This window comes from Anabas testudineus, chromosome 7, assembly GCF_900324465.2.
Source record: "Anabas testudineus chromosome 7, fAnaTes1.2, whole genome shotgun sequence".
Classification (NCBI taxonomy): Eukaryota; Metazoa; Chordata; class Actinopteri; order Anabantiformes; family Anabantidae; genus Anabas; species Anabas testudineus.
Genome location: NC_046616.1, coordinates 3,574,800 through 3,599,798, shown reverse-complemented (window position 1 = coordinate 3,599,798; position 24,999 = coordinate 3,574,800). Strand labels below are relative to the sequence as shown.

General features: G+C 39.2%; 3 protein-coding genes across 3 annotated transcripts; all 3 read left to right on the top strand.

Annotated features, from left to right (window-relative positions):
* Positions 1 to 789: 789 nt before the first annotated feature.
* Positions 790 to 2,518, top strand: LOC113167158 (NF-kappa-B essential modulator-like). Its single transcript, XM_026367570.1, has 4 exons — positions 790 to 1,287; positions 1,473 to 1,607; positions 2,007 to 2,143; positions 2,359 to 2,518. Exons 1-4 carry the CDS (start codon positions 790 to 792, stop codon positions 2,516 to 2,518), a joined length of 930 nt encoding a protein of 309 aa, XP_026223355.1.
* Positions 2,519 to 4,341: 1,823 nt separating this feature from the next.
* On the top strand, positions 4,342 to 9,507 carry sephs3 (selenophosphate synthetase 3). Its single transcript, XM_026368795.1, has 8 exons — positions 4,342 to 4,726; positions 5,321 to 5,424; positions 5,815 to 5,922; positions 6,088 to 6,242; positions 7,297 to 7,387; positions 7,483 to 7,582; positions 7,778 to 7,990; positions 8,396 to 9,507. Exons 1-8 carry the CDS (start codon positions 4,450 to 4,452, stop codon positions 8,644 to 8,646), a joined length of 1,299 nt encoding a protein of 432 aa, XP_026224580.1. The 5' UTR covers positions 4,342 to 4,449; the 3' UTR covers positions 8,647 to 9,507.
* Positions 9,508 to 10,273: 766 nt separating this feature from the next.
* ap4b1 (adaptor related protein complex 4 subunit beta 1) lies at positions 10,274 to 24,997 on the top strand. Its single transcript, XM_026367367.1, has 14 exons — positions 10,274 to 10,365; positions 10,594 to 10,718; positions 13,104 to 13,328; positions 13,415 to 13,545; positions 14,737 to 14,884; positions 16,073 to 16,358; positions 16,876 to 16,974; positions 17,363 to 17,474; positions 17,935 to 18,018; positions 18,116 to 18,219; positions 20,729 to 20,936; positions 21,044 to 21,358; positions 22,147 to 22,299; positions 23,849 to 24,997. Exons 2-14 carry the CDS (start codon positions 10,606 to 10,608, stop codon positions 24,343 to 24,345), a joined length of 2,475 nt encoding a protein of 824 aa, XP_026223152.1. The 5' UTR covers positions 10,274 to 10,365; positions 10,594 to 10,605; the 3' UTR covers positions 24,346 to 24,997.
* Positions 24,998 to 24,999: the final 2 nt, after the last annotated feature.

The following is a 24,999-nucleotide window of genomic DNA, read 5'->3' as shown; positions in this document are numbered from 1 at the left end:
GATCAATAACATTCTCCATCTGTACAATATACACACACAGAACAGCAGTTGACTTTATTTTAATCTTCTGGATCTGTGGTGGACATGTACCTAAATGCCTCGATGCAGTGGCAACAGGTAGCATTCGAACACAGTTAAATTGTTAAAAACACATTAGAATAAGGTGATGCAATTTTTAAATAGAACATGTAGCTTTCAAATCACGGCCATTAATAAAAGCACTGATACTACAGTAACCTGTGAATATACTCTATTAAAAGAAAAGGTCAATCCTAATCAAGCTAAAGTATTAAGTGAAATGAGGAAAATTACAACTTTCATATGTGTTACATATAATTCTTGTGACTAAACGTAACAAAAGCTGCCAGATAAATTTAGTAGAGTAGAAAACATTGTATTTGTAATTTTAATGAACTCGAAGCATTAAGTGCCTTATAATTAGCAAATTGATTCCGTCTCAGTAGTGTATACTTTATATACTTTACAAAAATATGGATTGATGAAGGACACGTGTTCCACCCAAGTAAAATTCTTTGTTATATCCTGTTTCTGTTAAGTTTTTAAAATGCAGACACTGATGAGATAAACTAATCAATATCCTCTGTGAAGTGCCATCGTTGTTCTAAACCTTTAATTATCTCTGTCTTTGTCATTATAAACTTGTGTTTTAAATGTGATTCACCGAACTCATTGATCTCATTGGTATTTGCACATACTTTGATCCGCTGTATAAATATGCAGCTCTCACATCTCTGACCTGCACTTGCCCTGCAGTGGAGCAACCAAGACATGAGTGAGCGCTGTGAAGAGATGGAGGGACTGGGAGATAGAAAGAAAACCAGCAGTGATTTCCAGAGGCTTAGGGCCATTGTGGAGAAGATGTTCCAGGAGAGATTCCCTCCAAAGAGCCTACCTGGGGATCTGCAGGAGACCACAAAGAAGAGAAGTAAACTGGTTGGAGCAAAGGTAGAGATGGAGGGACTGGGAGGTAGAAAGAAAACCAGCAGTGATTTCCAGATGGCCAGGGCCAGGGTGGAGAAGATGTTCCAGGAGAGATTAACTCCAAAGAGCCTACCTGGGGATCTGCGGGACAGAACAAAGAAGAAAAGTAAACTGGTTGGAGCAGAGGTAGAGACGGAGGGACTTGGAGGTAGAAGGAAAACCAGCAGTAATTTCCAGAGGGTCAGGGCCAGGGTGGAGAAGATGCTCACACAAGGGCTGCACACAAATGGACAAGCCTCCTCCTCTCACCACAGACAGCCTGGGGATCTGCGAGACATCACAGAGGTGATACAACAATATCTTTCTGAAACTATTTAAACCCTCTCTGGCCTTATTCCGCAGGTTTCCCAATTAAATGTGTTTAAGTCCATTTAAATTGGGGCATTTCTTCACCTGGATCTCATAACAGTGGTCTTTCTGACTAATGCTGATATGACTAAACATGCATTTGTCTCTGCTGTGCGTATTAGGGAGGAGATCTGTGCAGCAGACTACAGGTGGCAGAGCAAGCACTGGCCCTGAAGCAGGATCTGATTGATCAACTGAGGAATGAGCTGGAGCTACAGAAACGCTCAATGGAGACTGTTCCTGTCCTCACTGCACAGGTACAGTCACACAGCTGTCATGTCTTCAGACTGGCTCATAAGTAGTTTAGTTAGATCCTTAGTCAGTGACTTTGTACTTGATTATTTTCTTTCTGAGTTAAGCATTACATAGTAGATAATGATGAGCTACTTGAGAACAGACTGGGAAACCCTGTGTTAATGAATGAGTCATTAGCTAATCATTCTAGGACAATGAGTAACGACCACTTTCTTCCTGACAATGTAAACATGAGGGTTGTTAATGTGGTCCGTCCCCAAAGACATTTGTCAATTATACATATTCATACATTATACATACAACATACTCAGTCACGACCGCGTGTTTATATCATACAGAAACACTGAAATGAAACAAAATGGCAGCAGTTGGATAAAGTCTGTCTCACTGTCTTTGCCCAGGCTGAGATCTATAAGGCTGATTTCTTAGCCGAGAGAGAAGCGAGAGAGAAGCTGAACCAGGAGAAAGAGGAGCTGCAGGACCAGCTGACCCAGGCCATGACTGAGATTGAAAGGCTCAAGCAGGAAGCCACATCACGGTAAGTGGAAGATAGTTTTAATCACACAGCTCAGTCTTCAAATTTCAAAAATGCAGCTCCATTTTCCCAATTGGGATAATTATTTATTAATTATCATCACAGACAAGCCTGTTAACACACTGTCTGATATCAGAGCTCTGTCCATCTGTATTTGTACATATTTTCTATACATTGGTGTATTTAAATCTGAAACGTGTCTGTCTTCACCTCTGTAGTGGACAGATGGAGCAAATGAAGCAGAGACACCCGAAAGACTTTTTGAAATGGGATCCACACAGAACTGAAGAACTTCCAGACTTTTGGTGTCCTAAGTGCCAGCATCAGACTCCAGACATGGACACGTTGCAGATACATATTATGGATTGTGTACAGTAACATGAGCACAGTGCAGCATCCAGATGCAGATCTTCCTGAATACGATCATAATAGAGTTCTTTGACAACTTTTGTATAAAATGTCTGTAATTATATTTCACTCTGTTCCAAGAACATTGTTTCAAATTATGTTTATGAAATAAATCAGCTGTTCATTGATCGTTGTTTAGTTACATTATTGTGGGTGGTGCAACGTGTTGTTGAAACTCTCCCAACAACAACAACAAGAACAACAAAATAATACGTCTTACTAACCTTATGAGTAAATAATAATGCTGTTTTAAATGGGCAGTACGTTATTTCTATTTGGTTATAAAATACTTTTATCTAATAACAAAGTTCATTGCAAATGTTTGCAAGTGAACTTTAAAAGAACAATCTTGTGAATTTGATCTGTTTGGTTGTGGTTTGTTTCACCCCAGCTTGTAAATTACTCATGATACAATCCTTTTTAATTATTATGTATTCATATACAATACCTTTAAGCTCTATTTTTTATTAGAAGACATCAAATTGATCAGATAGGTAGTAAATTAATGATCATTATCACATTTATCAGACACATATTATGTATAAGGTTCATGAAAGTTACAAGATGTCTGGAAAGTATGTTAAGAAGGTTCTTTATGAACAGGAACTGTAATTGTAGAACGGAATTGAGCAAAAGGAGAAGCTGCTCTTTGACTGAAACATTTCTACATTGCTGGTACAGAGCAAGAGGTCAAATACAAAACAGAAAGACACAATCCAAATGTCTTGATTGAGAAACAGGCGTCAAGCATCCATATAGCAAAGATTCTAGAGGAGTGCTTGACACAGTTTTTAAAACTTTTTAAAAAGACGTGAAGGTTGGAGAAACAGACAAATAGGCATCTATCTTTATTCAGGCTAATCACACTGAGAATAATTATCCTGTCTGACACTAAGTGAAATTAAAACTACAGATTAAGAGCAGGGCTTTTCCATACAAAACATATTCACAGCAGTTTTTTCTTTATTCAGTGCATCGTTTGTAAAACAGCTCAAATATTCAGATTATTATGACAGTAAAATAAAAGGACAAGACACACTTCAGAATATGCCTCAGACGTTTTTTGTGTAACAAACAAACTGATTGTTACCTATATTTTCAGTTGTTTATAGCAACTATTAATAGTCAGTCATACATACTTAATGTCTGAAAACTTAAATACAAGAGAAACAAACTTTTATGAGGGCAGGAAATATGATGTTGCCACTGATCCCATAAGTTAAACATTGGGCTCCAACTTGGGGCCCTTTTTAAGTGTTTATTTGAAGAATAAGTAGGCCGAATTTTCTATTGACCGTATATGTATGTTGTGCATTATTCGATATCCTAATAGTTATGAATGAATTACTGTAATAACGGAGAAATCTTAAAAACCTGATGATTCTCAGGCAAGTTCGGAAACGTTTTAATTTCTGAACCGTCTCTTTTATTTTAAGATGTCTTTCTTCTGATTGTGAGATAGTCATAATTAGGAGATGAAGTCTACGATTTCCTTTTGCAGATGCAGTATGTTTTAGTCAAACAGTTTTTATAAAGTTAACACTTTATAAAACTGTTCTGTGTGTCAAGCTGAACAGCGAGACACGAAGGGAGACCGGAAACATAAGTTGTGCCTTAAAAATAAGATATTTGCTTCGACGTGTCTGACTACTTTGTATTTGCTATATGTTTACATAACATATATTTAAGATGTTAGTAATATGCAGTAATATTAATGTAATATTCTATACATTTGTATTTTATGATGTATGAATGTGAACGTACATGTTCGAGCAGGAAGTAGTCTTTTTTATTTTGGTGAACTCGTTTCCTGTTTGAAGCGGCGCTCCACTCAGCCTCGGGTCTTCATTTACCGGTGTCGGGGACCGGAGTCGTGTGTTTGCGGTGGTCTTCACACGGCCATGTCAGGCTCAACTTCCCCGCCTCCCTCGGTAGAGGCTGTGGGAGCCGAGGGGTGTTATCCCCCGGGGTACAAGCCCTTCAAACCCGAGGAGCACGGCCTGGAGCGCGGGTTCCGTCTCACAGCCTTCTCGGAGCTGAAGGGATGAGGCTGCAAGGTCCCGCAGGAGGTTCTGCTCAAACTCCTGGCGGGACTGGAGCCGGACCAGGCCGATGGGACAGGAAAGGCCGGAGACCAGGCATCGGAGTTCGGCCAACAGTTGACCGGACCCCGACTCGGTGAGGAGCAAATTCGGAATTAGCAGAGCTAGCGTTAGCTTGATGAACGTTAATTAGCGTAACTGTTGCTAACCGTGTTAGCTTATGTTAACAAGTCACATGGCAGACAGACAAGTGAGGGTTAATAATTTGTTTTCCAGTAACTGGCCTCTTATATTTGATTACTTACATCCATAAATTAACATTTAGCTCAGTTGTAGCGTTAAATGCATGTAACTTAACGGGTGATGGCTAACTAGCTAAAGAAGACAGAGTTCAGTGAGTTGTCTGATGACCTGCTGCAGGCATGATTCAGCAGAAATATGTTTGATGCTTTGAGTGCAAAGGTCATGCACCCGGTCAAACATTTCTTCGAGTAGCTAAAGTCCTTTTGAAAACTTGTCTGGACGTTGTGCTGACATGCAGAGGTGCAGCAATCTACTTTATTTTTGTGGAAAGCATTGTATAAGTTACACTTGGTGAGCACAAACAGTAACAGCTGGTATGATCACATGTTATAACAGTCCAGTAATGAATACTACTTTTATTAAAACACAGCCACAAGGATGCAAAAGTAGTATTGTCACTCTCAACAAACCTGTGCTGTGTTTCCAGGTGTAGGAATGGATTCCTGTGTGATTCCATTGAGACATGGAGGACTCTCACTAGTCCAAACCACAGACTTCTTCTACCCCCTGGTGGAGGATCCCTACATGATGGTGAGTTTCTGGGGGGGGTGTATCCCTCCATGAAGCACCTGCACTTTTACAAACACCCAATCAAAAAACTGTTCTGGAGCTCTAAGCATGAACACAACAAGACAGCTACACAACTATTCAACTCTAATGTGAACATGTAAGTGATCATGATGCTACATATTTGACTGATGACAATGCTGCTACAGAGGAAACCTACTGTTTCACAAACAAACCAGAAAGATACCCAGGATTGTTCACTAACTCTAATCTTAGGTCATGCTGTTATGCATGAATAATCACAGATTCAACTTTGTGTGCACTAAGTATAAGTTTATGTGGTTCTACACTAAAACTGTTAAAAATACTAATTTAATTATTAGTATTAACTAGCCTCATCTATCTTTCTCTCAGGGCAAGATAGCGTGTGCTAATGTCCTCAGTGATCTCTACGCAATGGGCATCACAGAGTGTGACAACATGCTGATGCTGCTGAGTGTCAGTCAGAAGATGAATGACAAGGTAAGATTATGGGTGCATGGCTGGATAAAGAGGTGTTAACTTTATTTATTGCTGCCCCATTTTTTTTTATCCTTTGCTAATTGATTTTCTGCACATTAAAATTGCTGCATATCTTAGGTTGCTTTTCATGATTCAGTATTGCCTTTATGTGCATGTATGGCACAGGATCGTGAGCGGGTGATGCCGCTGATGATTCGTGGGTTTCGAGATGCAGCAGAAGAGGGAGGGACGTCTGTGACAGGTGGACAGACGGTGGTCAACCCCTGGATCATCATAGGAGGAGTAGCTTCAGTTGTTTGCCAGCCTAACGAGTTCATCATGTGAGTTAAAGCTGTTACTGTAGCTCTAATGTACTGATTTTTTTTTTTTTTTTTTTTTATTCAGTAAATTAATTAATTCACTGAAAACGCCTTCTTTTAGATGTTGACCTCATGTTGTTTGTATACATTTTCTTGATTTCTAAGAATTCATTTTAGCCTGTAACAAAATGTACTTGAACCTGTTAATTTTAGCCAGTACAGCATGTTTAAAGTATTTATAGTATTTTTTATAAGTATTTTCACAATTAATGTGAATAGGAAATTTAGCAAAAGAGCAGGATTTGCTGACATTGTCAGAGTCGGAAATAATGATTTTAATGGAAATTATGAATATGTTCTTCAAACTTTGTCTTCATCAAAAAAACCTCTTGCAGCAATTGCAGCCTGGCAGACAGCATTTAGCTGTCAGTTTTGATAACTGTCCTTCCTTAAGGTCCCTTCCACTCTGTACAAATCCTCTGTTTTACTACCTTCAAAGCACTCACTCATCACCAGACTCCACCATGCTTGGCTAAAGGTATTAAACACTGTTCTAGCATCTTTTCATTTGTTCTGCGTCTCTCAAAGAAAAAGCCTTATCTCAGACTCAAATATTTTAAGGACATGTGAGACGTTCTTGTCTTAAACTACATACTCTCATATGTCTTCTTGCACAGTTGTGCATCTGGGCCTCCACTCCTAGTTCTTTCCCTGATAGAGCCAGTTTGCGCTGCTCTCTGAAGGAGTAGTTAACAGCATGTTAAGAAATTTGTTAATAAAATTTCCCCACAGGTTCTAGTATATTCGAGTAGCCTTCCCTTCTATAGGCAGCAATAGACTGATGGGTCTCTAATGCAAGGTCTTTCTATCTGGCTATTGGTACCTATTGGAACCTGTAAACAAACACCTGCTGATGTTTAGATACTAAACTAACCTAAAGAACTCCATGCTCCCTTGTTTCCTTCATCACTACAACTGTTCTCAGTTGAGCAACACAATTACAAAAAGGTTTTCTCATAATCAATCAGCCTTAAGAAATTATTAACTTGAGAAGTGTGGTTTTGTTTTTTGCCAGGCCGGATGGGGCTGTACCAGGCGATGTCTTGGTTCTGACTAAACCTCTAGGAACACGAGTCGCTGTGAACGCTTACCTATGGATTGATCAGGTCGGACAATGAACTCTACAAACGTGAGCATTTTTAGGAGTGTTGTCACCATGTACTGACCTCTTAATTCCTGATTTGTTTTATATTTTTCTCAGCCTGAGAAGTGGAACAGGGTCAAGCTAGTTGTCACCAAAGAGGAAGTTAAAGAAGCCTATCAAGAAGCCATGTTCTCCATGGCAACGCTAAATCGCACAGGTACAATGATCTGAATTCACTTTGACTTTTCTTTAAAAAAAAAAAAAAAATATATATATATATATATATATATATATATATATATATATATATATATATATATATATATATATATATATATATATATATATATATATATATATATATATATATATATAAAAATAAATTGACTACTGTTTATATGTTTGTCTTTAGCGGCCGGCCTAATGCACAAGTTCCAGGCCCACGCTGCGACAGATGTGACAGGTTTCGGGTTGTTGGGGCACGCTAACAACCTGGCAAAACAGCAACGTAACGAGGTGGCCTTCGTCATCCACAACCTACCAATCATAGCCAAGATGGCTGCTATCAGTAAAGCCTGTGGAAATCTGTTCAACCTGCTTCAGGGCACATCAGCGGAGACTTCAGGTGTGAACACTAAAATTAATACACTATGCATTGTCTTGTCTGTATATGTTTACATCAGGAGACCATGAAAAGGTGCAGTAACAGCAGATTCCCACTGTAAATTTACAATTGAAACAAATGTCTCAATTTCAGGATTAAAAGTGATCCACAATAAAAAAATATTCTACTTAAATAATATTACTATACTATTTAATAAATGACTCTACCTCACAGAGGTATCTGTGACGTTAGCTCTGTCACGAATTCTACTTTTTACAAGGTTATGTTTTCTCACTTTGTTAAGATTATAGTGGCTGGTAGATTGTGCTGGAGTTATTTTTATATAAGAAGTGTTTCTGATGTTTTTCTAATCTCATATTTGTAAATATGGCCTAACATACCTCCTCCTCCTCTCCTTCCCTTTAGGTGGGCTGCTGGTGTGTTTGCCCAGAGAACAGGCTGCTAAGTTTTGTGCCGAGATGAAGAGTCAGAGCTCCGGAGCAGGAGGTCAAGGAGCGGCAGGTGGAGCGTGGATAATAGGAATCGTGGAGAAGGGTGACCGCCACGCTCGCATCATCGACAAGCCCCGCATTATCGAGGTTCCACCACGAGGAAGCCAAGCTGCAAATCAGGACAACAGCTCTCCCAGCCCCGCTCCCAGCCCCAATTTGTCATAAACACTGTTGCCTGATGTGTGTGTGTGTGTGTGTGCGTGTGTGTGTGTGTGTGTGTTGCTGCTGCTGTTCATCTCATTTCCTTTTTCAGTTGATATGCTGAGAGCACATAGACCAAAATTAGTCTTTTCCTGTAGGAGAAGAAATGAACAGCAAACACTATAATTTATCCATCTTTAGAAGGAGATGTTGAAACAAAGCGCACATTTCACCATTTCTGATTTAATAATAAATTCCAGGTAGTATGCTGTACTACTGCTACACTTTTAATTTAGATCTGCGCTCCCTGCCTTTCCTTTTCTGCTTACCTAACTCCAGCAGACATCTAACTTTACATAATTTATTTGAATGCAAAAAAAAGAGAAATATTAAGAGAAAACATTCCAACTGTTTTTTGCCAAATTCAACAAATGATGAAAATTGAGTGAATGTGTGTGTTTGAGTGTTTTATTATGTGACGTGAGTGGTTTGCATTGGAAGGAGAGCAGAGGGTTTGTCTTACAATAGTTTTTTGGAAGTGATGTTAATGTCTCCTGATGGTGAATGTATCGCGTGGAAATGAAAAGGTCCGTGGGCACCTGGCTCTGCCCACACAGCCCAGAGGAAGGCTTGAGCAGCTTCCTTTGGAGCACCTGGGTAGTGTTCAGAATGTCCATCTGTGTCAGCTGATTGGCTGTCCAGCACCGAGTCCCTCCCACCCTTGCTCTTTATGAAGCTCTGCCTTTTAAACCCCAGCCATCGGGGGAAGGTGGAGTTGATGTTTGCCTTTGGACTGGGTTCGGACTTCGACTGCTGGAGGTCTAAATCTGCGTTTGTAGATTTCCCTTTTCACAATCAATAAAACTATCATCAACTCCAACTGGGGATGTGGCTGTTGCCTGACATCTTGTCACCCTAACAAACCTTTTTTTTCACAGCACTTGTAACAAACAACATTGGTTTCCTGTGAGGAAGCGTGCATAACGTTGAGGCTCAGGAGCTAGAAGACCCTGAACCCTGAAGATTGTGGTGTGTGGTGGGAAACGGCAGAATTTATTTATAGGTTTCCTAAAAAATAAGTTTTAACAGTATATTCACTACATTTCAGTGGTGATATTTAATTATCTTAACTTATTAGGTATTTTAAAATTTAAATGTTAAATGCAAAATAAATGTGTATAGGTGCCCTCTTATTATTAAACTATGCTGTCATGTACAAAGAGTTTCCCCACAATTGTGTACACTCACAGCTTATAATGTATTTGCTCAATACATTTTGTATAAAGAATATTTTTGCTACTTTATGTACATTATGCAGGTACTACTTTAGTGTTTTTAATTCAGCAACATTTTTGGACTATCATATTTCTACTCTTTAATTACTATGACTGGGCAGTTTGCAGAAGTACATGATCTGAATACTCATGCAAACGTGCAAGTACTTGCGTGAAACTTCAGTACAAGAAGTAGCCCTCCATATTCTTTACTACTACTTTAGTACTTGAACTTTTATTAAAGTACTGTTCTACTAAATATATCTAGTTACTTTCCACTTTGTGAATTTGCTATAGTGCCCATAGGCCGCGTGTAGTTCCTGCTTCAACCAGCAGGGGGGAGTGTTTGATTAAATACAAACACTAAAATAAAAGACGAAGAAGAAGAAAGCCGGAAGCTTGCACATGTAAACAATCCAGTCATTGATGTAGTTTTACGAATTAAATCCTCTATTTGAACTGCGTAACGGTAATATTCCTTTAAAAAAATCAAATTGATGTGTTAATTTACAAAGCCGAGGTTGTGTTTGCTAGTGTCTCTCTTCCGGTCTGTAATAGTTATGTCGTAAATGTGCCCTAATGTTAGTCACACACCAACAGGCCTGTGGAGTGTGTGTTTGCGAGCAAGCTAATGTTTAACTTAATGTGTGTGTTCATCTTCGACGGATTCAGCTTTATGTGTTTTGTTCTGTGTCAGTGAGCGGCCGTCATGCCTTATCTGGGCAGTGAGGACACTGTGAGGGAGCTGAGGAGAGCTTTGTCCAACCCCAATGTCCAGTCGGACCAGCTGCGCTACAGGAACACCATCCTCAAAGTGATCAGGTGGGTCACACAGACGGGCTGCTCCACACGTCCTCACCCAGCCCCACACCTGGCCACAAGGCCCGGTGGTTCGCAGTGGCAGGAAAGAGAAGATTTACTGCAATTATCTATATATTTGCCATAAGTATGGTCAAATCCTCACTTAACCTTCCTCTTATGTGAGTTGTCTGTTACTACTTTATGTTGACCCGTGTCTTAAATAAGCCTATAAATATCCTCAAGATTTACCATCCAATTTGTTTCTTACCTCTTGGTTTCCTTGTTAGGCTTCCTAATCCATGAAAAGATTGGTTTTATGATTTTTGGTGTGTCCTTTTCCAGCATTCCTCTCGTCAATTTAACAAATGATAAAATGAACCTCAAGAGAATTAAATTAATTAATCAAAGATTGTTATGTTACTTGAGCATCACTGAGAGGTATAAGAACAAATTTATTAAACAAATTAGTTTCATTTTATTTATTTTTTTAATGTATTATTACCTACAGTATCAACTATTGTGTTGAGGTAAATTTTAACCTAAATGGTGTGTATTTAGATGTATGTGTGGACAAAAGGGACACATTTAGTGCGAGATATTTGTTTGAGCATGTTTTTTCTTTCTGTCCTTATTGCTAGGGCAGACCTGGCAAGTCTTTCTTATAGAGTTTCCTTGATTTTTGTCAGGTATGTCCGTTCTGGCAAGCATTTAGTTTGCCTGTGAAAATCTGGCCCAGATTTTTATGCAGTTTTTGCCTGGTTTACTCAATATGTATTACAATGGGCATTTTCCATGAGAATCAACAAAATGTTTAGCCTTAGGTTTAACTTCAGTGGAAGGCGCTGCACCCACCCTCTAAGACATCCTTGATAAGAGCAAGCTTGTCTTTGCTCCTGTATCACTGTTGCTGTGTCTTCTGGTTGATACTCTACATTGTCCTCTTCCTCAGAAACCTGCTTATCCACATCACCAAGCTGCTCTGTGGCCTCTTCCTCATTTTCAGCAAACATACGATCCAGAGCTTGGTCTATTATAAATCGTATTCTCAATTCTGCATGCTGAAAACTGGAGATAGGTACCCTGCAAGCCACCAACTCTAAACTATGTTGGTCTATGCATCCCTCACATTTCTGGATATGGCCATCTGCACAACATTTTTAAGTCTTTGGATGCAGTTTATGAGTATCTAATAAATAAAGTAGCTCTTTGCTGTGTGAGCTGACAATGTGTTTATGATGTCAGTTTTCTTGCAATAAATGTTATTTTATAGTCTTATATTATAACTGGTCAAAAACGACCCTGACAACTTATTTTCATCAGAGAATTAAAAAATTTAAAACTTTTTTTTGTTTTACTTTGTTTAAGTTTAAGCCTTGACCTAATCAACAAATTTATGTGGTACTTTTAGGAATTTAAAACCTAAAAAAGAGTCGGTGCTGACACTAACACAAGAGGAAGGTTAATTTGAGCAGACAAAGATCAATAGGGAGGTACCGCTGTATAGAATAGCTAGCAACAGAGATTCTCACGGTTTTATTCAAAACATGTCCCTTACTTTCCCTTTTTCCCTATTGTATGTATTATGGTTTTACTTACACTGACCTAGAAAGGTTTTATTTGGTACAACTCCAGAAAACAATGAGTATGGCTTCCTGAAGAACACATGGCCAACCTCTAAACAGCAATACTAAAGCCTCCAGGAAATCATACTCATGTTTCCTGATGATGTGCCATCATAAGGGAAATGCGTTTAAATGTGTTGGTTTATGCTCAGATACGTGCAAAACGAATGAAATTAACATCAGGCTCAGCTTCACTATGTTTCTACAGATAACCATTTGATAAATGTTACTTTTGCTGTTACCTTCTGAAGAAATGCTCATATCTTATTAGAGATCCCTATTATTAACTTTGAAATGTTAGTATCCTCATTGTTGTAAAGAAATAAAGACTGTGTTGTGCCACCTCGCTGCCTTCTTTCACTCTTTGAAGAACCTGTTTAAATTTCAGCTTATGCATTCATACCTAGGTGGAGACCTGTCCTCTTCTTTTACCATATTTCACCTGTAAGCCCTACTTTGATGTAAACAGTGGAGTCTGGTTTCCTTCTTTCTTCTGGCCCTTCTGGAGTTTGTCATAGTTATAAAGTGTAATGCTGGAATTGCATTAGTGGGTTTTATGTCTATTGTGTATTGTTTTCTGTCTGTTTTACTTACTGTATCATATTTTTTTGTGTCCTCCTTTTTCCTCATCTCCTCTTGCTTTTGTCTCTCTCTGTCCCCTACTTTTTACAGTCTCTGTCTCACCACTTTCCTCTCTCCTTACTCTTAGTTTTTCCTTTTTCCACTCCCATTCCACTTCACCCCAAACTAATAAGTTTTTTCTCTCCTTCTCTTTTTGTCTCAGGTTAATGTCACAGGGTGTGGATGTTTCAGGCCTGTTTAGTGAAATGGTCAAAGCGTGTGCCACAGTAGACATAGTCCAGAAGAAACTGGTCTATGTCTTCTTGTGTTCCTATGCCACTTTGAACCCAGAACTGTCTCTGCTGGTCATTAACACACTGAGGAAAGACTGTCAGGATCCAAACCCTATGGTTCGTAGCCTGGCCTTGAGGAACATGACCAATCTCAGGTGAGGTGCATGTCAGTACAGGCCCTCATATCAACCTATCATTGCTAGAATAATCCGGTCTCTGACTGTGTGTCTGTGTGTCCCAGGTTACCCAGTCTAGTGGAATATGTGGAGCAGCCCCTGACAGTAGGACTCAGGGACAGAGCAGCTTGTGTACGGCGAGTGGCTGTTCTTGGCTGGGCCAAACTACACAATCTTCAGCCCAGCTCTGAGATAGGTATTGTGAATGGATGCCTTTCTAGTTTTTTCTCTTTGTGTATACAGATTTAGTGACAGATTTAGAGCTTTGACGAAACTTCACCTGCTTGTCAGGTGCGTCTGAAACTCGGGAAGCCAGTATCAGAGCTATTGTTCTTAGAGAAACTTTGTTATGATAGAAGCACAGTTTAACATGCACCATTTATTAGTGTCATCTGACAACACTTACATAGCATTTTTTTTATAAACATCTTTGTAAGGTGTGTGCATGCACAGAGGTTAGAAACCAAACTGTAAGAACTTATTATTTTGCTAAAAAAGCACAACAAACATCATACAGTCAGACATCGCAGCAGGGATGTTGCACAATTATGCCGGAGTGCAGAAGAGTGAACAGTCTGTGGTGAGGTGGGTGAGCGGAAGTTCAAGCAGCCTTTCTGCAGCATGTGGTGAAGTGCCTGAAGAGGTGACCTTTTGATCCACTCTGTCATCTTCACCACCCTCTGCATGGACTGAGGCATTTCACTTTCCATTCCACATATAGTTGGAGCTGATCCGCGCTGCTCTCTATGCAGACTTTGTAGAATGTGGTGAGGATGAGTTTCCCACTTACCTCATTTTGTCCACCACAGGAAGTCTAAAGAGGAGGTGTCTGGTTGTTTGTGATGTTCATACTCTATTTGCACGATTCCTACTGAAGTGATTGGTGCTCTTTTTAGATTAGTCAAGATGTAGTATTTTGCATATTTATAACCACAACCATAAACATCCACTTACTGGCTACTTTATTAGGTTTATCTGTATAATCTAATGCAATCCAATACAACAGCTCTGCCATAAATTCTACTTTTGCAAGGTTTTAATTTCTCATGTTTATTATAGAGGTCATAGTGGGTGGTGCAGTCATGTTGGAGTAGTTCTGCTGCATTGATTTTGATCCTTTAATCCTTTTTTTTCTCTTTAGTCTTACCAAAATCTTCCAAAGGTCCTAATTCTTCCTGCCATTTCAAATGTTGCTTATTAGCTGTTAAGCTGAGAAGTTTTTCTAACAGAAATATCCCCTTACATAAGCAGGCCCTTTAATAGCATTAGCTTGAACAAATAACTGAATTCTCAGCCATTATATTTTTTCATAAATTATTGTTGATGTGTGTCTTGTTTTTTCGTTGTCTAAATACATCCACAAACCTCTTGTTCACGATTGTTTCAGACGCTGCAGTGGTGAACGAGCTGTACGGCTTGCTGAGGGACCCAGATCCGGTGGTGATGGTGAACTGCCTCCGAGCTCTGGAGGAGATCCTAAAGGAGGAGGGAGGAGTGGCTATTAACAAGCCCATCGCCCATCACCTCCTCAACAGGTAACTCAAGTACCTTAATACAGTATGTGTACCTACAATGCACTCATATGCATCACCATTTATAAATATGGTTTTACTTTGTGTTATAACCTACTGTATAAACATGTTGCAGGTATTTACAGGTATATTATTATTGGACAATCAAAGAAGCTCCTGTGTAGCGCTGCGGTGACTGTGCCATGTTTTTACATGTTTTTTCTTCCTTGTGTTTTATATTTTTGCTCTAGAGGTTGAATGATTTTTATGTCAGGTTGTTTGTTTTCATTCCATTTTTTCATTCTGTGTCTGTTCAGAGGTTTAATCTGCAGCGCTGAGTCTGTCCATTCATGTGCGAGCATGTTAATCGAATCAGCACAACCAAATTGCCTCCTAGTTTTCCCTGATAGTTTTGTCTAAACTACTTTAAACAGGAAATTTAAAAAAGGTAGTGAGAGGTATTTAAAGAAGATTCACATCAGACAACCAAGTTTAAAACTAAAGGCTTTACTTCGTATTATGTCATAAGAATAACCTATGTTTCTTACTGTAAACAAATTCCATGATAATATCTAAACCAAGAAAAGTTCCTGATTTCCTTATTCGAACTCAGGCACACATGTAGAAAGTCTATTGCTTTTTTGTGAACATGTAAAGTAAATCCTTCAAATAGGCAACATAAATGTGAGCTTTACTGTAAAAAAAAAAATCATATCACAGCTTATCACTGTGCTTCCGCTTTACTTAAAGAAGGAAATCATTTGTCATTTATTGGGGACTATTTTGAGCTGCAGATTAATCCACATTTAGTGCCCTAGTGGGTATTTGGGGCAGCAGAACAGTCAGTGTGGTTGTGTCAAAATAAATGGTTTGAGTTCATTATGATGAAGGAACATATGATCCAGTCAAGCTGTGTGGCTCGCTGATGTGTTTGGACAAATTATTATGAATGTCAGAAACACACACAACACTGGTTAGAAGGATAAACCTAAAGGTAAAGAACATCGCACTGAACCAAAGATAAAAAAGAGACTGGGGTCTGGGGTGCTGTTACCAAATTTCATTCCAGAAAAGATGCAAAAGTATGCAAACTCAAATCTGCAGGAACATTGTACAAGTCTAAAACTTTTATCAAAGTCACTGTTGTGCTCATTTTAGCAGCACACACAAATTTCTAAGTTCTGAGGTTGAGGTCTGTCTTTGTCCTGCCAGGTTGAAGGAGTGTGATGTTTGGGGCCAGTGCGACGTACTGAGAATCCTCCAGCGCTACCGGCCTCAGTCGGAAGATGAGCTCTTTGACATCCTGTCCCTGTTGGATGCCTCTCTGGTCAGCCCCCACTCTCCAATCATGGCCGCCACACTCGGCCTCTTCCTCAGCCTCTGCTCTGGCCTGCCGGCTGTCAGCCTAGCGGCTCTGGAGCGAGTGCGTGGACCCCTGCTTGCTGCCTGTGGGAGCGCATCCAGAGAGATGAGGTTCACTGCCCTCTGCCACATACAGGTCAGTGTGAATGATTAAACTTTAGATGATAGAGGGTGGGAAAGTATGTGTTTAACAGGGTGTGTTAGACACGTGTTCATGTAGACTTCTGCAAATCACTGTTTACTGTCGCTCAATTAGAAAAAACATCTACAACTAAAAAGAGGGACGGGAGTCTTGAATTCTTGATTCTCTATGAGCCTGTTTAATGGCTTTTAAACAGAATCTGGCTCCTATTTATTATGTTCTTGTTTAAAGTGCTATTGTATCCTTTCAGATGTGAGTAATACTTTACATGTTGTGGGTGTTAAAAGAGAAGAGAAATAGGAGACCAAAAGGAAAATGTCTTTCATGGGAAAGCTTAGTCATTTATGTGTGTGTTGCCATGTAAACAGTAGAGACACAAAGTGCTTCATTTACTGCGTCACGACTTTGGTTAATTCATAAGTTTCTTTGTCAGTGGAAATTTCTGTTAGAGGATTTCTGTTAGAAACATTTCGAGAAATTTGAGAAACTTTGTGTGAAATCTGTCTTCTAGCTGCTGTTGCGCTCCGTCCCTGGTCTGATGGGTGCACACTACAAACGTTTCTTCTGTGGTTATGCTGAGCCAGCCTACATCAAGCAAAGGAAGATGCAGGTGATGCCTTTTTGACTCATTGTTGCGTCTTTTTCAATTAAGAGGGTCTTTATTGTCACCTTGTTAATTTTTTTATCCTACATTATGTTGTACATATTCTGCCCTCACTACTGGAATTTACTATTTATATATTATTAGACTGCAAGTAATAGCAATAAGCAATTTTATGATTAATGAATAACAGTAATATCCAGTCTAACTGCAGAATTACTGTGGATCACTACACCACACATTTTATAACTGAATTAATGAACTGAAAAAGTGTTAACCTGTCAGTATTAACCTCCAACTTGTATGAAGTTATAGCCACAATTACTAATCAGTATTAGCAGTAGCAGTTTAGTATAGTACTCTAGTAATGGTAAAGGTAATGCTTTTTTGTTTTTAGGTGTTGGTGGAGCTGGTGAATGATGAGAATGTGGCAATGCTTCTAGATGAGCTTAAAGGATACTGTACTGATGTCAACACTGACACTGCTCAGGCTGCAATCTCAGCAATAGGTAAACACGTCGAGTACACACCTATATTATTATGTGGGAAACACAGTTCCTAACAGTCACTTTTTAATCTTTAATGTTTATCCCTCTAGCTCACAGTAACACGCCCTAAGAAGACTAGATTATATGATTTTACATGGGCAGGTTGTAACTCTGTCTATGTCCATGACAGCATTACCTGTCTCTTTTCAATCCAAATGGTGCTTGTCCCTTGACTTCCTTTCAAAGTTTAATTCCCTGAGTTACGAAGAGCTACAGTATTCTCCTCACTCCTACTGAATAGCAGCTGGAGTATGGGAAAAGGACACAAATTCTGGTGTGTTATAAATAGGATATCATATATGAATATGTTCTGCTTTTACAGTATGTTTCCTGTGGTTAAGGTCATTCTCTCTAATGTTGCTTCTCTGTAGTTGTACAGCGTCGTTCATGTCCTGTATTATCTGTGCTGAATTGGTTGCAGGTCGTATAGGACGCAGCTACAGTGATAGATGTCTAGGGATCCTAACTGGATTGCTCGGGCTCAAACAGGAGCACATCACCTCCGGTAAAATGCGTTCCACCAGCATATACCCACTGAATACAGCTGTTTTTTTAAATAGCTACCAGACAATAGATGTTTACTAACCACCTACACTTTTCAGCGGTGGTGCAGACAATGCGTGACCTGGTCTGGGTGTGTCCTCAGTGTAGCAGCACTGTTTGTTTGGCTCTTGAGGGTTGTGAAGAGGCGCTGCAGGATAGCCAGGTTAGGCTCTAGCTTACACTGCTGTCACACACACACACACACACACACACACACAATTAATGTTTTGATATTAAACATGTCCTTCACGTACTGTATTTTAGTGAAAGTAGTCGTACCAGAATGTAAAAGTGAAATCCCTACCAACAAAGTGTTGATTAGTTAAAGTACACAAGTGTTAACATTTCCTGGTAGTAAAAAACTAACATACTTGCTTGTGCAGATGAAGTATGTAAATGTTATGTAAATAGTGTACATGGATTTCAGTAAGCCAGTGTTTAATTATTTGTTTAATAATATTCATAAGCAGATCCCTGCAGGCTGATTTTGTCTTGATTCAAATGAATAAACACAAGTAGTGTTATAGTTTCTACATATACACATGTATATTTAGTTTTTACCACTTTGCATTTGGTTTACCTGAATGACCTTTCTGACACATTTTCATAAACAAAACTCAGAGAGAAACCAGGCTGACGTGTGTTGGAAGCTGAAATAAGAACTCTGTGTCTGCTTGACATGAACTGCACGAAGATAATTTAGTTAAGATGCTTCCTTTGCTGGTCTGGTCTAGTTGTAATATCATTATGAGTCTCTAGCACTTCTTGTCTCTGTCTTCCGTAACGTGTACACAACTAATTTTTCATTAGAGGAGGAAGTATTTAAGTTGTTTATTTAAGTTAAAGTAGCAATACCTCCTTCGCAAACACTCAAACATTACAAGTGAAGATCCTGCATCAAAAATAATACAAAAGTATTTAAGTACTACGTAAGTAGTATGAAAGTACAAATTATGACAGTGTTAAACAACCTTTTACTGCTGTGTGTTGTATATCTCAGGTTCAGAAGTAGTTTTTTTGTAATCACAAAAGACCATGATAACATATCACAGACAGACAAATATACAGTCAGGTCTATATATATATATATATGTATATGTGTGTTTGTGTGTATATATATAGATAGATAGATAGATATGAGTTTAAGTCTACTATATTACTGATTATTATTATTATTATTATTATTATTATAAGCATTATAAGTAGTACTGTTGTCTTAGTTCTCTGTCACTCAGCCAACACTTGCCTCCAATATTTTATAAACTCATCTTCATGAAATATGTTTTTTTTTTTGTATGTTAACCTTTAATCTGCAAACATGCTAGTTATTATAGCTGTTGTGGTCTAAAAGTACAATATCTGCTCTGCTTGATACCAACTTTAAAATAACAAAAAAGAAATCAGGCAAGAAAACACACTATCCAGTGACAGGAGGTGGAGGATGTAGTTGAAGCTGGATTTCTTTTTCCTGTCTTTGTTTTAAAGACAACTTTAAATACCTTTAGTCACTTATTGTAATTACTGTGAAAGACTCTTCATAATGTTTTGGTCTTTTGCACTGACATTTGCTTTTGGACTGTGTAATTTTAAATATGAGAAAAATCACATGTTGAAAGTGCACATTCTCTGAATTTATTTCCTTTTTCTAAAAAGTCCATTTCACTTTTACCATATTACAAATGACTTACATCCTCCATTATTGGCAAGCTGCTTCCTCATCAGTGTGTGATTGAGTGCTAACGCAGTTCTTTTGTCCCTGCTGCCATCACGCTCCACACCTACGTCACTGCTCCCACTAGACTCAAATAACTCAAATGACTCCAGGCTTACTCACCTGATTTTACATCACACGCATCACTTTAATGCTAACTTAGTATTTTTTTAGATGTTTGTTTCAGTGTAACACTGAAGTTTAGTTCATTCATTCATTCTTTCTTTTCTTTTTCATTCAATTTCTGTGTTTTTAAGTGTAGCTGTTTGGAAAATGTAAAAAAAAATAGCTTCAAAACCCATTCAAATTAAGTATAATGAGCTCTTTAATGTCATTGTTGCCACAACTCTCTGTGCTTACTTCTAATGCACATATCATTTCTGCACGCTTTACTATCCAACTTATTTTGTTAATATTTTATCTTGTTCTACAGTTTTACTGATTATTTTATCTCGATCTTTGCTGCTAACACGTAGATATACCCAGAGCAAGTGTTATCTATGTTCTTTTGGCCTGCCTGTTTAAGTGTGGCTGCTTGAAAGATTTATCGCTTTACCTGGAAACAAGGTTGCTGTTCACGTCCATTCAATTTGGGAATAATCCAACCATTGCTTTGTCATTCCCTGTACAGAAACTCAATGAATCTGGCAACACCGCCTAGAAGCAACTGAACAAACAACACCCATGTGACAGTAGTGTCAATCAAAATGCAGTTGTTATTGTTATTTTAGTTTACAAGTACAGTAAATTATGTTATAGTTTGAGCTGCTTCTGAATGGAGTTTTTGTGAGAATAACAGTTTGCAGATTATAATAAATATGACTGATCTCAGATATGACTGTTTAGGAAAGAAAATAATTGGTAGCTTGTGCCTTTGTCCTCTAAGCAGATATCTGATCATCTTAGTGGGTGTCCGGGGCTTTTTAAATACAGTTTAAACCCTCTGCTCATCCTCCCTTAGGGCAGGCAGGCCTTGCTGTGGTTGTTGGGTGTGTACGGAGAGCGGGTGTCCAGCGCTCCCTACACACTGGAGGTGTTTATTGACGGAGTGAGGAGCGAGGCCTCTCTGGGAGTCAAGATGGAACTGCTGACAGCCACCATGAGGCTGTTTTTGTGTCGGCCTGCTGAGACGCAGGACATGCTTGGAAGACTGCTGCACTACTGCATAGGTAGTATCGTGTGTGTGTGTGTGTGTGTGTGTGTGTGTGTGTGTGTGTGTGTGTGTGTGCGCGCGCGCGCGCAGCAGATGTAACTGTAAAAACTCTTGTTTTTTTAGAGGAGGAGACAGACATGTGCGTACGGGACCAGGCTCTCCTCTACTACCGCCTCTTGCATTGTGGGATAGGAGAGACACGAAAGGTCCTCCAAGGTCGAAGGTCAGACCCTTCTCTGGGTGTTCTGATTGGCCGTCCCGCTGACCCTGTCAGCCAGTGGGCATGCAGTTTTAACACGCTGGAGCCTCTTAGGCATGGAGCTGTAGAGGCAGAGTCAGCAAGCAGAGGAAGCCCTGAACATGTGACCTATGACCCCAAGCCTAAAACTGACCTCTCAGACACACTGAACTGTAGCCACCCTGAGAAAGCTCATTCAGGTGAGTGTCCCTGCCATCTCTGCATGGTAAATAGCCCTACATCAAATATGTTTACTTCAGCCTCTGAATGTAGTGAAGTGCAACACCTTAAACTATGATTTCAGTAACGACGACAAACTCAAGAAAAACTGAACAATAAACAAAAAAGGTAGAATGTCTAACGTCTCTTTTCTAATTCAATAGAAATATATAGGTGTTTCAAAAAAAGAGTGTATATGTATATGCATGTGTATATTGCACACACACACACACACACACACAAACTGTAACCTTGCTGTAATTCTTATAAGGTGGTGCAATTTTTTTTATACCTTTGCGTATAGTTTTCCATTCAAAGATTCCACGGAGTCACTGGCTTTTCTCTGAAGCTGCTGGTATTTCTGGTTTTCAAAACTTGTTTTGCTTTCCTGACCTGATGCAATGTCAGCGTGTCAGAGTGTGTAACCAACAATTACAGCCACTGAACAATAAATCATTAAACCAGATTTACTGTATAATTTATTATAGTTGTTTACTTTTTAGTATAAATTTTTTGCAAATGGTCAAAAAATAAGAATCGGCATTCTCTGATTTCTGTGCAGTAGATAATCTCAGGTACACCTGAGATAATGAAGCACAGGTGCACCTGTGTTCTTTGGCTGGTTGATCATGATTTTAGAAAGAACAAATTACCGCCCAGAAATGGCTAATATTGGAATAAAAACACCAGATAAAGAGAGATACATTATCAGCCACTTCAATTTTGGCACACCACTGAGACTACCCACCCTTGCTTTCTCCCTCTCCAGCCTCAAACAGTGCCAGTCAGAGTACAGACCCCTCTGCTGATGTCCTGGCTTCTAGCGTCGCACCCCCCCTTAGTTTGTCCCTCTCCCCGGCTCTCAGCCCGGAGGATTTTGAGCGCCTGTGGATGCAGCGACCAGCTCTGCATGCTGATCAAGGTAATTAAATGGAAAGAGGTCATATTGTAAACAATCAGAGATATTCTTCCATGCTGAAAGCTGCTTCTTTTTAGGCCAGGAGTTGTGGTTGGCAAGAGCAAACTGTCCTGCCATGAAAATGTAAAACCAGTGTAAGCACAAAAGGAACATTAAAAACAGACAGAAAAAAAATCTACAAGATGTAAAGACACGAATATTAAAATAATTTATTGTTATTGTAATTAAGTTACATATTTACTGTGTCATTGTGTATTACTGCAGTGATGTATTGTACAGTCATTTAAGTAAATGTTCATGTACAAATGCCAAACATTATTATTAATTTTATTTGGATCCCGATTAGCTGCTACTAACGCGATAAAGAACATAATAAATCCATTACATATTAAAATTACTCAAATTAAACCGAGCACACTGCAATTTAATACAATATACCAACACAAAATTCTGTCTAATTTAGAAATTAGAAAGTAATCAGAGATATAAATCAATACATTTCATGTTACTTGAGAATCAATATATACAAGTCATTAAAAACTTCTTTACCTGTTTTTGTGACCTTTCCTTGTGATACATTACAATTTCTATTCATTTCTAATAATAAATGTGTCCTTATTGCTGTTGTACAACAAGCACAAATAATCAGCAGAACATTACTGCATTAACACGAGTAATACTGTTATTATATCATAGTATATATTGAACATTGTCTGCTTAAACAACTTTTATTTTTAATACTTTACTACCTCCCTCAGTGGAAATCGTAAAGCCAGGTTAAATATCAGCCAGAGAACATACATGTCATGTTGTTTGTTTTGTTGCACCTTAACCCTCAGTCTGTGAATCTTTCACTCATTTTATTTTTTTATTGTATGTTAAACAGCAACCTTATTGCTGACCTTTTCATGAAATAAATCTTTAAGACGATTTAAATTTGAATTTACTTACTTAAATGAGCAGTACACCTGTGTTAAGGTGTAGTATAGTGTCCCACATGCAAACCATTAAGTGTACATTCTTTAAACTGAGTCTACAAATATAACTGAAGTACAATGTCAAAATAAGTAAATAAGGTAAAAGAGACAAAGGGGTTTAGATGTTCCACATACACAACTGTTAATTACCATCTCCATTTCACCTCACCTTCCATAGTATAAACGACCTGACTACTCTAGTTACAGGAGCTTGTTGTGCCAAAAAGCTAGAAATATTACCTTGAGACAACAAGATGATCAAATAGATCATCTTGAGAGAGAAAAACCTGTTTGTCATTTTGTACTTCACTGAGATGTAACTGTTAAGACCATCAGAAAATGCTGACTAACTGCTGCTGACTGGGAACTTATCCGACATTGCTGCTTTTAAGACTGATGTAATTGAACGAACCTCACCACACCATCTAGCCAGGGGTGGAGTATTGAGGATTCATAGTTAAACATGTCTCATGTAGTAAATAAGAAACCCCGGATTTTTGCGATTCTGTTCTTGCCCTAGAGGATATTCAGAGCATTTCACGACATTCTAAAACTACTTGTTTTGTCGCGTCTAGGTGCTGAACAAATTAAAGATGAAGATTATGTGTGCTTGGAGAAACGTGTCCAGTGCCCTGTGGTACCCCACTGTTCCCCACAGAGCCTTCACGCTGCGATGCAGCTGGTCAACATCCAGACGCTGGCCTTCACGCCACCAAACACACTCCCCTGGAGGGTCTACCTGTACACGCACGCCCACTACGCAGGTTCGGCCAACACGCCCCAAAGCACACTCATACTGGGGGAGCTGCTATACACTGGAGAAGCACAACAGGAAGCGGGAGTAAAGAAAGCTGCAGGTGATGGAGAGGTGATGGCGGAGGGCAGGAAAGACGAGCTCGTGAAAGAGGAAGCAGAAGCCACAGCTGATGGGTGGAGCAGGAGAGAGATGACAAGAAAAGGAGAAAAAGAGGAAAGAATAAAAGTGACTCTTAAGCAGCAGCCAAGAGATGATAAAGCTTTGAAGGGGTTCCTCTCAATCCTGACCACCGTCCTGCACACACTGTCCTCTTAAATATGCCTTACACACATTCAGACACACATCACTGTGTCTTCTGCAGATTCTCACTGTTTACACCTATTTCCTGAACACAGCTGTGAGAAAAAGTCTCTCTAACGTTACACTCGCTCACGTACAACAGTATGAAACCACACAGAATTAGATACCAAGAATGCAGTCGGTAGAGAAGCAAACTGCAGCTGAAGGCCATTAATCTCCTCAGTTTGGTTCACACTCGAGCCGTAATAAGTAGATTAAAAGGTTCACTTCAGATCAGGGGTTCCTAACTCTGATCCTCAGGCCTTGTTTTTCTACCTATACCTGTCCCACCAGCTGCTAATTACCTGAATAAGGTGCGTTCAGTTAGTCAGAAACTGAAGGATAACTAAGGACCAGCTTGGGTTTAGATCATTGTGAGCCCAGTGGGGGTTCTGTGGGGGGCTTTTTCCCTTTTGGGGCTGAGAGATAATATTATTCATCTGCAAAACATACCAAGGTGGAAGCTGAGGAGGTGGTTTTACTTTACAAACCCATTCACAGCATGCAGAGCTTGACAGAGGCTCTGAAACCATAAAGCAATATGGATATTGAGGGTGAGCTACAGAGCTAGAGGCCCCAGATGTGTGCACCAGAGGCTGTGGCCAGCTTTAACACCACAACTGATGTAAA

Excerpts from the sequence above, each read along its gene's own strand:
- LOC113167158 (XM_026367570.1), top strand. The coding sequence starts at position 790 with ATGAGTGAGCGCTGTGAAGAGATGGAGGGACTGGGAGATAGAAAGAAA. Across the intron at positions 1,608-2,006 it reads TTCCTGTCCTCACTGCACAG|GCTGAGATCTATAAGGCTGA; the intron begins GTACAGTCACAC and ends GTCTTTGCCCAG. Across the intron at positions 2,144-2,358 it reads AAGCAGGAAGCCACATCACG|TGGACAGATGGAGCAAATGA; the intron begins GTAAGTGGAAGA and ends TCACCTCTGTAG.
- ap4b1 (XM_026367367.1), top strand. The coding sequence starts at position 10,606 with ATGCCTTATCTGGGCAGTGAGGACACTGTGAGGGAGCTGAGGAGAGCT. Across the intron at positions 10,719-13,103 it reads ACCATCCTCAAAGTGATCAG|GTTAATGTCACAGGGTGTGG; the intron begins GTGGGTCACACA and ends TTTTTGTCTCAG. Across the intron at positions 16,975-17,362 it reads TCAAGCAAAGGAAGATGCAG|GTGTTGGTGGAGCTGGTGAA; the intron begins GTGATGCCTTTT and ends TTTTGTTTTTAG.